The sequence below is a fragment of the Aptenodytes forsteri genome, unplaced genomic scaffold (genome assembly GCF_000699145.1).
Source record: "Aptenodytes forsteri isolate BGI_AS27 unplaced genomic scaffold, ASM69914v1 Scaffold81, whole genome shotgun sequence".
Taxonomy (NCBI): Eukaryota; Metazoa; Chordata; class Aves; order Sphenisciformes; family Spheniscidae; genus Aptenodytes; species Aptenodytes forsteri.
Genome location: NW_008795259.1, coordinates 4,963,561 through 4,976,960, shown reverse-complemented (window position 1 = coordinate 4,976,960; position 13,400 = coordinate 4,963,561). Strand labels below are relative to the sequence as shown.

Genomic DNA, 13,400 nt, shown 5'->3' with positions numbered 1-13,400 from the left:
CTAATGGCCCTGGGAGGAAAAAATTAAAAATAAAAAGGGTGGCAGGCCCTGAGGGAGGAGAAAAGGAAATGGGAGTGCTGCCATTTTCTTCTGAGAACTGGCAAAATAAGAAGGCTGACTTTCTTACAGAGCCAGAGGTAAAACTAGTCATTGCAAAATTATTTAATATCTAACTAATCACCCAGCCTTCATCGCTTCAAGGCAGGGTTTTGAGAACCCAGGCCATTTAGCTATACCGAAGAGCTCTTGTCAAACCAGACTGGACCTTGATCACAGGAAACTTATTTTAGCGGGACCCCGAGTCTCTCCCAAGGTGCTGGTGACAGTGACCTTTCACGATGAGGAGTTGCTCTCAACAGAAGGATCTGAACTACAGAGACAAGGGACGTCTGCACACAGTGTTTCTCCATCATACTTAGAGCCTTACGTATAAAGAGCAGTCAGTAACACCAAGCTGCCACAGTTCCAGTCTTTTTTTGTTGTTGTTGAGAGGAGTTTCTTTAGGGATCAAAGTGTCCTCAAAACCAAACAAGCTGGCTGTCCATCCCTTCCAAGGGAACAGGTAGTTTATTCCAGCTGTCAGCGACTGCAAACCAAACAGCTCCTCTCCCACTGTCAGTTTTAGCTCTAGGCCAGTTATTAAAATTAAACAGTTTCGTTTGTGAGAATGATGTATTTGTGTCTGCAGGGGGGAGAGAAGGAAGCAGAGAGGGAAAAAAGAGAGAAAGTTTTCTAAAACAAACCCTAAGCCCGTTTACACAGCCTAACAGCGTGCCAGTGCTGCCTCTTCCTTCAGCCCATTAAACTGCCACAGAAGTCCCAGCCTGCAGGATGTGCTACCATGCCCCAGACATCCTTCTTGCTGGGCTGGGGAAAATAAAATAAAACAATAAAAAAAGGCAAAAAATTCCAATTGCTTGCAAAATAAATACACTATTCCCTTGTGAAACAATCAGCTTCAACAGATATGAAAAAAGGTACGAAGAGACGCCTTGACAGGTTTCCCCACCACTTGTGCCACCCAGGCTGGAGAGCAGAGCAGGGAGCTCCCCTACTCGTGGTCCTAAAGCACCAGGGAGGCTCGTCAGCTCGCCCCTGGGGCTGAGGCATGGCTTTACTGGCCGAAGCTGAACAGGACCAATTTCTAGAAAGCCACTGCGGTCCTGGTGGACACTACCACCCCTGGCCCACAGAGGCACTGTCAGAGGGACGTTTGTAGCATGCCGGGCCAGGTTCCCCTTACAGCGAGGACGCCTAGGGAAGCTGAGGAGCACTCTCAAGGCAAAACCCAAGGCAGCCTCGCTCCAGTTTTCCACCGCTGCACAGACATGCCCAACCATCCACTACAACCAAGGCTTTGTACGACACTTCATAGATCCCTTTTTGGGTCTGCCCACACACTCACTGCTATATGAGGCTGAATACCACCGGTTTTAGCATCTGTACTGGAAAAAGAATAGCTATTGACTCCAACCAGGCAAGGATTTCACACGTTCAGTCCAGAGCCAAATACGTGAATTTTCTACTGCAGGAATTTTTTGCAGGCAGACAGACATGAGCTACTGCAGAAGCCTGAACAGACTCCAGGCCGGCTCATTTACTTGCAGCCTTGATTGCCACCTGACATTTCAAGTGACCGGTTTTATTTCCTCCCTTGCCAGTGCGCCCTGCCGCTGCACTCCAGCCCCGCAAGGAGGAAAGCCTTCCCCTTGCCCAGGCTTCACGGCAGCGCTGCTAATTATTGCAGATCTGGGCAACGGAGAAAGGACCAGGTCAAGCTGGAACCTGAAAATAACACAGGCATTAGGCCTCCTTCTCGGTTATATTTGGGATCTTTTGCATCCAGCAGCAGACTGGGGATTAGATATTTAGACAGCGTGATTTACTGTGATTTGCCAGATGACTTCAGGAGAGGGGCTTTGGATATGTCTAACTTGAACTAAAATTTGCAGACACTTGGAGCACGATGTAGGATTTGCTTCTGTTATGAACAGAAGGGAGTTTTTACTTCAGTTTTTTTAATGTCATTTTTTACTTGAGCTGTGCGTACATTCTTGAGAAGTTCAACAGATTTTACTAACCTACAACACCAACCATCTTATTCTGCTAATGGAAATGCCAACTCATTTACTACTGTATTTGAATTTGTCTTTGAATTATTTTTAATTCTTTTTTCTCTAGAAAAAAGATTAGAAATAGGGTCCTCTACTACATTTTATAATACACAGTCCGAACATGTGATGAATATTCTTAAGAAAGGAGTTCTTTCCTCTGGAGACAAAGCTGGCAATAGTTATTCCATTGCAAAGACACACTACAGGACTGTCCCGTACCGCAGAGGGAGGCATTTCACTGGCCTCCCATCCAAGGCCCTATCCTGACTTTCCAGTGACTCACGCAAGTCTCTCCAGAGCATGCAACAGGAATTTTGTCTCCCAAGCCTCAGTTCAGCAAGATAGTTAAAACTAACTTCAACCTCATGGTCAAGCCCAAAGGCTTGATTACTACTCACTTTTTTTTTTTAATGTTTTAAAATTGCTTTTTCTGCTTGTATCTGAACACTTAATGAAGCTTGTGAATGGAAGCAAAAGAATAGGTGTGCATGAAGCTACTTCTTACAGGTGCATGTAATACAGCTTATTGCTCCTTCCCCTGAATTGCCACAGACAGCTTTTACATATGGTGGGAATGGAAAAGGAAGGACAATTTCCTTCTTGAAACACCCAATGAACTGTGCTGATACATAAACGAAAACACTAACATTGCCAGTTGCCATTTCTCACACTGCTCACCCTTTTCCTAAATAAAAACTAGAAATCAACACCTGAAACTGATCTGTTTAATCTGTTTCCATCACAAGCATTGCTAAACACATCCGAACAGTAGAGCTGAAAAAGTTTAAGCCTAATTTCCATTTAACTTTTTCTTTCTTTCTTCTACCTCCCCTCTCCACTCAACTCTCACCCCCAGGTAGTTTCACAATCTGACTCACTTTGCTCTTTCCCAGGCTAGTGAGCTCCAGCAATGACAAAATGTAATGCTACAGATTTGAATTTTATTCTAAGCCCCAAATTACCACAACGGACATTTTGTTCAATATTGTACCTTGTATGACTTCCTTTTTTCAATTAAAAACCATCAGCCCAACTCATGATAGCACGGTGGGCAACAATACATTTCCCAGACCTGGTGTGCTGTATAGCTAGCAAGAATACCGATTTCATAGCTGAGTTAACTGAAAAAGAGAGATATTAATGATTTGCCCCATATCCTATTGGGTACTCAGTAGTAGAGCCAAGAAGAGGAAGTTAAGTTTTGACTCTCCGTTGCTTTCTCGAACAACTGCGTGACAGCCTCTTTCAATCACTATGTGGGAAAAATGGGGCCTTTTCTTTTTGATTGTACCTGGCCCATGTATATAAATTAGTCACTGAAGTACCCCGAAACCCACTGAGTTGCCTTTTCAATCAACAAAATGGAATCATCCTTTTTATGCTTCAATAAAATAAAATAGCGATAAAATGATGTATGCGCTTAAAGATGCTATTTCTTTTAACTAACTCTAAATGTGGTAATTCATAACAGATCTTCAGTCAGCACAGGAGTAAATTCAGTGATGTGGGTGCTCTTAGCAACACAACAAGCACATTTACAATTACCTTTACAAAACACATGCAGAAGTAAGAAGTTTTCCCCGGATGGATGAGACCAGCAGTGCATCCATCCCAGTATCCCCAGTCACTGACCAGCACCAGGTGCTCTGGGGGAGAAGCAATGTAATATATAATTTCGAAATAGCATTCCCTGGAGAAAGGTCTACCCTCAGCACCTGGTGATCTCATTTCAGCAGCTGATGTTAAATTTACCCCAAGGTGTATGACTGCCCTTCCAAGCAATTTTATTTGAACATAAGTATAGATGTTTCCCTTACTCTTACAAATACCTAAACCTTTCTTGAATGCAACTCAGTACTTCCACTCACAGCTCTCCCATGAAAACAGCTCCCAAAGGTTAATCATGCGTTGCAGAAAAGGCTGTTTTTCTCTATTAGTTGAAAACCTGTGGCTTTTTCATTTGATCTTATTTTTCTTGCCGCATATACAAAGTAAACATAGCTACAATTGTCCAATTAAGTGCCTCTTCCTGTTCCTACTGAAGTCAACGGCAACACTTTCTAAAATCAGATTTGTTTTCTTACTCATTAACTGTAAAATCCAGAAACCCACAAGGAACTTTCCAGCAAGGGGGATTTAGCAAAGCCTATCGATATACAGTAATTATGACAGCAAACTAACATTAGGATAAAATAACAAAAAATAAATTCCAGTCTTTTTTTGGAATTTGGAAACGTTATCCGGTTTCATAGTATTTGAGGAGCCAAAAAAAGGGGGGGGGGGGGATTTAGCAAAGCCTATCGATATACAGTAATTATGACAGCAAACTAACATTAGGATAATAACAAAAATGAGAAAGAAAACCAGAGTAAAATAAAAATCCCTCAAATCTGTCATCGGCATTCGTGTTTGCCAAGAAGGCCTGGATGTTATCCTGCTGGGGAAGAGAAGATTTATGGCACCGCACACCTTCATCCATCCTATTATTACACAAGGAATGGAAAATAAAACAGGCCGGTACTGCCCTCAGAAATAATCAGTATTTTGCTGCTACCGAGTAACAAGTGTTATTATTATTACTAAATCAGCAGGTACAGGAGCAGCCACGAGGTGCTCATAAATAAATTATTTAAAAAAACCCCAACAAACCAAACAGGGCTGGGCTCCACCCTCCCAAGGGCGTGAAGGAAAATAAAACAGGCCAGGGAGGGAGGTGGGAAGGGCCGGACCCGGCGCATGCCGCGGCTGATGGCCGGGCAGCAGCACCCAGGACCGCGTCCGACGCCCAATGCCTGGCACCAGCAGCGGTGATGGAAAGGGACGGTCAGAAAGGCCTGCAGAAAGCCGAGGACCGCCAGTCCTCCATGAAGTGGAAAGACAAAACAGGCAAAGAACCAGACACCTGCCGAATACAAGCGTGTGCGCCATGGGAGCGGGGAGCATGCCTGGCCAGCACACCATGGGGCGCACAGCTGCGCGCTCACCCCTGCCCAGCCGCACCCTTCACCGTAACCCCGATCACTAAAAGGGATGGAAGTGCAAAAGCCAAACAACAAAAATTCACTTTGCCACAGGAGAGTTGTTATTAATCAGACCTATTGTGCTGTTTTTTAGCTACGGTTGCTCGACTGCCAAGGCTGCTGACCTAGTTTGCGGCTGCCCAGACCCCAGGCCAGGAGCGAGTGCCCGCTGCCCTGCCAGCAGCCCTGGGGTAGGACTGCGGTGTGAAAACAGTGCGGGCTAGCCCGGCGAGGCGGCTGTGGAGTGAGAGGAAAAGCGAGGACACAGCAAGATTGCTGGCAGCTCGCATTAGCGAGCAGAGCGGCGTATGGAGAGCCGCCACTTCAGCCGGTCCTGCCCCAAGCCCCGGGCCTGGCATCCCTCGGTGGCAACGGCGGAGCACAAGGCTGGCTCGTCAGTGCGCCAGGCACAAACCATCACGTGAGACCAAAACCACAGCAGAGGTTTCGGAGCGACACCCAAGCGCTGCTCCCGTTTCTACATCCACCTCCCTCCACTGTCCCAGGTCCAACCCACTGAAAGATGACCCTCTCATCAAGGACGCCTGTATCGGGCACAAGGGCTTAATGTTTGCTGGTGATGCAGTACAAAGTTCCTGTGTTGCCTTAGGAAGCCTCGGCCCTGGTATCTGGCCGCTGAGAAAACGCTTCTGCTCCACATGCAATTTCACACATCATTGCATAGGTCTTGTGATTCTCCTGCTAGAGCCGTGCTTTGCCATCGGAGAAACGCTTGTGCCTCGGCAGAAAAATTCAACTGGATTTTCTTCGTGGATTACCGACTCTGAATTTCAAGCTACATACTCGAAAAACTAAGCTACTTACTGCCCAGCAGAGCTAATGCAGCAGCTTGAGAGAGGCCTGTGTTAGTGCAGGCACAGAACTAACTTCTTTCTCAATATTGAAAGTGAAGTAAAACTTTTTAATAGGATTGCTTTTGAACTTTATGGTTCTTTGCAAGATCAAGGCAAATGACATCATCTCCATAACCGAGACCCCTGGTTCTGAAATTTTAAAGGTCACGGTCAATACATATATTTAAAAAAAAAAAAAAGGAAAAAAAAAAGACGAGACTTCTGAGAAAATACGCACCCTAACGTTGTTGCAAGTTACGGAGAAAGCTATTATAAATGAAAGGGACTAGAGAACCACAATCATTTTCTCTTTCTGCCCTAGCTCTTCTACTCCTTGCTTCGGTACAGATCCTCTGCAGAATGAATTTCTCGATCCTCAGCAACAGCAAAAAGAAAAATATTTTGATAATATTTTGAGAATTCGATTATAAACCCACAAAGCCACAAAAACTGGCAAAGGACCTAGAAGGTGTAACACTTGAAACTGACAATTCATTTATTTAACTGAGTGGATTTCAGATAGTTTCCTTTTACCAGTCAAACAGTGACTTGGGGTTAGCCCCGCTGGGGATTGAGTCGTTACAAGGCTGCATGTCGCTGGCAAAAAAAACTCAAAAGTGCCTCTGCTCCAGCGCGGGGCATCCGGCTCCAAGCAAAGCACCGTCCCTGAGCAAGGCACCGTCCCGCGCCGGACGAGCGAGAGGCTTTTGCTCAGGACTTGCAAGAGAAGCAACGTGCTGCGCAGGTGGGTGCCTGGCTGAGCTGCTGGGAGAGCAGCTCCAGAGGCCGAAAGGGATGAGATTTCGGTCGGTGCCTCACGCACAAGCACGGAAAGGCCCCTGCGTCACACCGATATCCACGACCTCTAGCACTGTCCTGGAGGCAGACACATCTGCCATCCCTCACCTCCATGAGGGGGCTACGGACCGTCGCGGGGCACGGCGACTCTCCACACTTCCTTTCCAAGGCGTGCCACCAAGCACAGAGAATTAATGATTTACTAGGCAAAAAGAAAAAAAAAGAGGAAGCTCAGTGACTAGGGCAGTCAACCCAGGAGAAGGGAAACCTGGGGTCTAGTTGCTGTCCAAGAAGCATTTATTCATTTGGCTGTAGACAGCCACCTGAGAAAACACATCAGACAGCGGGAATTAGACACCCCGGTTCTTCCTCCTCCACCAAATGAAATCTCACCCCCGCAGAAGGAGGAGGAGCCCTGTTGCCAAAGGGGAGGACACCTTGGCAAAACCAGCAGCCATCTGGCAGGCGAAGCCTCCTGAGATGTCGTAGATGTGGGTGTATACCCCCCTGCCAGGCTGGACAAGGTCTCGTAGGCAAACCTCCCGTTACCTCAGGAGAGGCCTTAACCAAGGAGCCACCAGGAAAAGTGGGGGCTTCTCCCCGGCTGCATTTGCATGTGAGGATGGCATGTGAGTGACAGCAGCCGGGCCAGAGGATGCCTGCCAGCTTCGGGACACGGAGATTCTTGGGAACGGTGTCCCCCACAGCGTGCCGAGTGGCTCCCCTCTCTCAAGGCAGGAGCAGCTCCCGGCTGGCTTGGGCAAGGAACGGCGAGAAGCCAGGGACTTCTGCCACCGTTCTGGCTAGGCAGGCACTCAGAGGCTGCAAGCACTTATGTTCCACCTAAGGTCCACTTCAGACATCTAAATCCTTCCCCATATCTGGCCTTAACTCTCGAACAGAATAAAGAACCGCAATAAAAGAACAGAATCGGATGAAAACACACAACCATCACACTCCTGGTTCAAATGTAAATATTGTCATTTAAAATGATGCTTTCTTGGCCGAATTTTCAACACGCTGCTGCTTCTCTCACCTGAGCTTCTTTACATTCTTTACATCAAAAATGTATTTGTCTACACATATATGACGGTGCCTGTGTCTCCTTCTATAGCTCTCATGCTATTTCTTGAAGAGCTCAGGGATGAAGCCATATGTTGGACTAGAAGCACCCAGAACTGAGCATGGCTCCCACGTACGTTAGGTTGTGTGCCCAAAGAGGGAACCCATCACTGCAAGACATTCCCCCGCACCGGCTGCATCACTTCAATGTTCCCTACATCAAAGTCAAAAGTCGCCAAGGCGACAGCCTGCTGCCAAGCCAGTCCTTCTGCAGTTCTAAAAAACGAAATGAAGCCATTAAGTTGTCAATCAGAAAGCATACATTATACCAAGTACGACGAAATTGCAGAGATGAGCTGGTTCTCCTCTTATTTCTTTTGTAACACAATTAAGATGTTATCAGGCCAAAGTACAATATTGTGGTATCCTGGCCTACGTGAAAATCTTTGAAAGCTGCATTTATTTGCCACCAGAACCACAAGCTAATAACACAGCCTCCGTGCAGGCAGTCCCCATCTGTTGCTTTTTCTAAGTTTCGAACAAACCCATGATGCTGTGTATTGTAAGGGTATTAACAATCCCCAGACACCATTAACAGCGATGTCTAGTGCCTAAAATTTATACTTCACCAGCTATATCCCCTTCCAACCTGCGCATCGATACGCTTCTTTCCTTCTTTGTTTTCCTTGCAATATAAAGAATTCATGTCCTGAAAACACACTGTCAATTTATAGAACCGATTCAAAAGAAACAGGTAAATAAGAAAGACATTTCAACCAAACTTCAGACCTGAGTGTAAGACACAGGCCCATACAATAGACTCAAAGCACACGCTGTCCAACTTACTCACTGTGTAACATATGCTCGTGACTAACTCCGATGCTCTCTTCTCTACTGCTCCACAGTCTCTAATAAACTCACCACTCCGCAACATACCGGGGAGCCTCAACGTAAAGGAGGAGAAGGCTACAACAGCTGGCGCTCCCACTTGTTGCAGGAACGCGCGTGACAGGGAGATCTTGCACGCAGCTGTGCCGAGGTCCTACAAAGCATCACCACCTGCAAGGTGATCAGCTACTTTGGAAGAGCCTTTTATGATGCTTTAATAAGGTTCGTACATGGGGCGTGGTGCAAGTGCCAAGCTGAAGACCGAGTGCGTATATTAAGGTATGCTTTTCCGCTGACTGATCCTGAAAGCTAGAAAAAGAAAAAAAGAAAAATCCACTGCCCCGTGCCATCCTTGATGTCTTCTGTCTGAAGAGAGGATCCTAAAAGCTGTGTTTGCAACTTCATGTTAGTCTTTTGCTCTTTGTAACCAGCTAGAAGGTTTTGCCTGTGTTTAATAATCCCATGGCTCAAAGGTACCAGCCATTTACCAGGCAGACAGGCAAAAGCCACCCTGGGGTAATATTTTGCACATCTTCTTCCACGTGTACATTACAAATCACACGCGGCAGTAAATGGCATCACATGCTTCCAAACTCTGGAGCTTTTGTTTATGGGAAACCTCAATAAACAACTGAACGGCTATCGATACGAAGCATCTTCTCCTTTTAAAGGCAGTCAGTGTTCATAGCCTGAGTTTCTTGTATTTCTAACGGTCAAGAAACAGCTCCAGCTCTCGCCTCATCTGGCCAATCACGCCTGGTAACACCTGTCTTTTCACAGTCTCAGTTTTATTCATTATTTATGTCTCTCTTTACACAATACACTCACAGGACAATACATCTCCAGCATGCTTACGGATTTGATCCAAAGCTCACTGGAGTCAACAGAATGACTTCACTGGCTCTGGAGCGAACCGAGGGCCCCAGCTCCGCAAAAGGGCTTCCAGCCTGAAGAGGGACTTACGCACAAGTTAGGCATCCCAGCCCAGAAGTGCAATCGCAAAATCCCTAACCCTTTAGCTGCTCGCCTTTTAACCAGCTAAGGTCTCCAAAAGCCTGAACTGTTTGCAGATTTTTTTTTCCCCCAGTTGTCTGCTTTGTGAAAAAAACCCCACCGACAAACCCTCTGTAGTGATCCATGAAATAGGGGATCAGGGGATAGGTCTCCCTCTCCCAAGTGTGGTCCCAACCACTAAGCGCTGGAGTCATTTTATGTGTGTGTGTGCATATATATATGTGTGTGTGTGTGCATCTGTGTATGTAAGCATATTTGTATATATGTATATAAATACAGACACACACATGCACGCACGCACATTTTTTTGCTCCCCCTTCTGGCCCCAGGAATCTTGAATTTTTTTTCTTCTTGGTGGAAGCAGGGGAGAGCAGGAGAATGATCCTGCCTCCAACATGACTTGTAGCCAGGGATCTGCAGCACTCCTCTGGGAGGTGCGCAGTGTGGATTCCTGCTGAGAAAAGGGCCCCAAAGCCTTACTCCCTCCGTTACAGCAGCACGTAGATGTTCTCTGGATCCCCGGACACATATACCCTTTAGTCAGGCGGGTTCAGCAGCGTGAAGGCAGCATCTTCATTTTTTAACAGAGATGGACCATGCAGGTGGCCTGTTACTGAGCCTAACACTGACTTTGCAAGAGACCCGGTGCTGAGAATTTACTGTGGTAATGCTTCACAAACACCGGGCTTGCAAACCATGTTAACGGGGAAACATATACTGTACTTTACATTCCTTTACAGACGCCTCTTAAAGGTGTGCTGTGTAATTGAGTCAGCTCTCTGCATTTCACAGGGGACCGGACCTGAAATTGCCGGGCCCCTACCTAACAGACCTCCATTTCTAGGTGACTTACACCAGCTCTCAGCCCATACGTCAAGTTTCTCCTTTGGTATAACTCTTACTGTTTTTTCCCCCAACGCATTAATATTGTAAGCTTTACACATACAACAGGTTTGGTTTGCAGGGGAGCGGCTGGGACCACATTTTGTTACAGTATATTAATTAATACAGGAAAAAAGGAAAGAGATACCCTTCCAATTTCATTGCAGTTACTTATTTTGGAAAGAGAGAGGGAGAAAAAGGAAAGGCTTTTGATTGACTACCAGTGTAAAAGCTGTCCATTTTCCACAAGTGGAAATCTTCCCTTTCTGGATGATGCTGAAGCCAGCCCCGGCCAGAGGTGATCTCTACCCCAGAAACACAGTCACCCATCGGATCACAACAAATACTCATTTTCCAGAACAATCCCACGGACACGGCTCCTGGCACCTTTGTTTCATCTCAAGACAAAGACAGATTTTTCACACTAGACATATCCTCTACCTTAAAACCCCGTTGCCACCACAGCTGTAGACACCAGCACCGACGGCCACCTGCCCACCCGTAGCACCGGGATCTCGTGTTTGTCACGCGCCTGCCTGGCATGTCACCCCCAACGGGCAGGGATGCCTGCACGCACATACATGCGGTCCCTGTTGCCTCTGCGCCTGGGACCTGCCGTGACGTGCCTGCCCCCGGCAGCTGGACGGGCACCTCTGCTGCCCCTTCCCACCCCACTGTGGGACCCTGCCTTGGCCAGGGCTGGTGCAGCCAGCAGGCAAAGGTGGATGGGGGTAGGAGAGCAGAGACCACTGGTGAAGAGGGTGCCTCGCTCATCCTTTTCATTCCTGAGCTGTAGCCGCTCTCCCCATCCCAAACCGCTCCACTGTAACCCCGCAACGAGGTAAAACTCGACAGCTGGCACAAGGCTTATGCTGCTTTGGCACACACCAGTGCAGATGCCCCCCAGGCAAACCTTTTGCTGCCCCCAACGCGAGTGCAACCCCCCGGTCACTGCCCACCCCCACCGGCTCCGGCTACGGGCCAGGGGCGGGAGAGGGAACAAGCGATCGGGGGACGTACCCAGCCTCCGTTGTCCTGGATCCAGTTGTGCAGGTGCCGGTTCAGGTACTCGGTCATCCAGGTGGCGATGCTGTCCACGAGGGGAGACATCTCCCGGTTGACGCTCTCCACACACATCACGCCGCCGAACTCAAAGAAGGCCACGATCCCCCCCCCCAGTCACCCCCCTAAAAAAACCCCCCCCCCCCCCCCGCCACGAAGCGGCCCCTGGCCGTGAAGGGCGTGAGGTGCAGCTGGCCGGACATTTGGGCAAAGTCCCTCTGGTAGCGGCGGGAGAACTCGTCCCCCGCCTGGCGCAGGGCGAGGTGGACGACCTGGGGCACGGGGCGCAGCCCCTCAGCTGGGGGCGCGTGGCTAGCAGCAGCCGAGCCTGGGGGCTCGGGGTGCGGAGACACCAGCCCAGTGTGATCAGAGGAAGTCCCAGCAGCAGCAGCAGCAACCGCAGCAGCAGCAGGAGGAGAGAGACCTGGAGGCAGGGGTGCCCTGTCCTCGCCGGCAGCCCAGTCGTATCCCCTCTGCGAGAGTTTATAGTGGATGTACTTCAGCACTATCTCCCGGTTATCGTAGCCTCTTCTCCCCGGATGAGCCATAATTTCCAAGAGGAAGCAGCAAGAGGAAGGGAGAGAGGAAGAAGAGGAGCAGGATGAACCCAAAAAAGTAAAGCAGCCAATAATAATAAAATTAATAACACCAAAAATTATAATCCAGTTACTGTATCAGGCACGGTTTCATTCATGGTGGTGTGGGGGAGTTCTCAGGGTCTCGGAGGTACTTTTGTCTTCTCAGTGTTTCCTCCTCGGTTTGAGATGCACGGTATAAATAGGGATTAAAATGCTGTAAATACTTCCAGGTGCACATTTATTACTTATTATAAATTTACTTTAGGACCTTTTCCTCCTCGGTGTTGAAATACATCTTAAAAAATATTATAGCAATTCAAAATCAGGTGCATTTTCCCCTAGGTGCTGAACTACCACGGACACGAAGGAGCGGACGAACACACACCGTAAAAACTGCAACTCAATACGATTTGCTAAACAGCCTTGGATGAACGTTAATCCAACGCACTTTAAGCTAGAAACCTCAACACTGCTTTTTTTTTTGTTAAGTTACACAAACTAAATTTCCTCTGTAAAGTACTTACTTGGACTATAAATATGTTCCTCTGTCAAGTTTCCTCTAAAAAAAAAAATAGCAACAACAAAACCCAAACATCACAAGTCTTCAGAAATGTTAAGTTCTGGCCGCTTTGATGCTTCAAGTCACCAAGGGGACGGGAAAGGGACAAAAAAAAAATCTCTCTACGATTTCAAATGTTTTTTCCCAGACTCCTGTTTAACAGACATCTCCAAAGATGTGTCAAAGCTCAGAAAATCCCGCCTCGCAGCCCGGGAAGGCGAACAACCCCAAAGAGACGGAAAATCCTGCAGACCAGATGAACCACATTTGAATCCAAGCTCTCGCAGAAGTGCTCCGTTTTTCCCTCCAGTGCAACGTACAGACATACGCATTTACGTAGTTTCATTCAGACACCGATCGCAGGAGCCCGGTGCTTCCACACACACGCACGCACACACCAAAAAAAAAAAAAAAATGTATTTAGGTAATTAATTCTTTTTCACAAGGAAGAGCGTAAAAACAACAATAAAAAATAGAAACAAAAATAAAGAAGGAAAATTGCTTTTGACTGTGGCTCCGGGGAGAAATGCCATTTCCCGAGCAGCTTTGTATCAGAGGAGGAAGAGCCC

The 13,400-nt window shown here is 47.4% G+C and overlaps 1 protein-coding gene across 1 annotated transcript in view; it reads right to left on the bottom strand.

The window, feature by feature from the left end:
- BCL2 (BCL2, apoptosis regulator) overlaps nt 1-12,281 on the bottom strand; it is a 95,325-nt gene extending 83,044 nt beyond the window's left edge. Inside the window, 2 exon segments of the mRNA XM_009279206.1 lie at nt 11,653-11,805; nt 11,808-12,281. Coding sequence (XP_009277481.1) covers nt 11,653-11,805; nt 11,808-12,242 — 588 coding nt within the window. The 5' untranslated portion in view covers nt 12,243-12,281.
- Nucleotides 12,282-13,400: the final 1,119 nt, after the last annotated feature.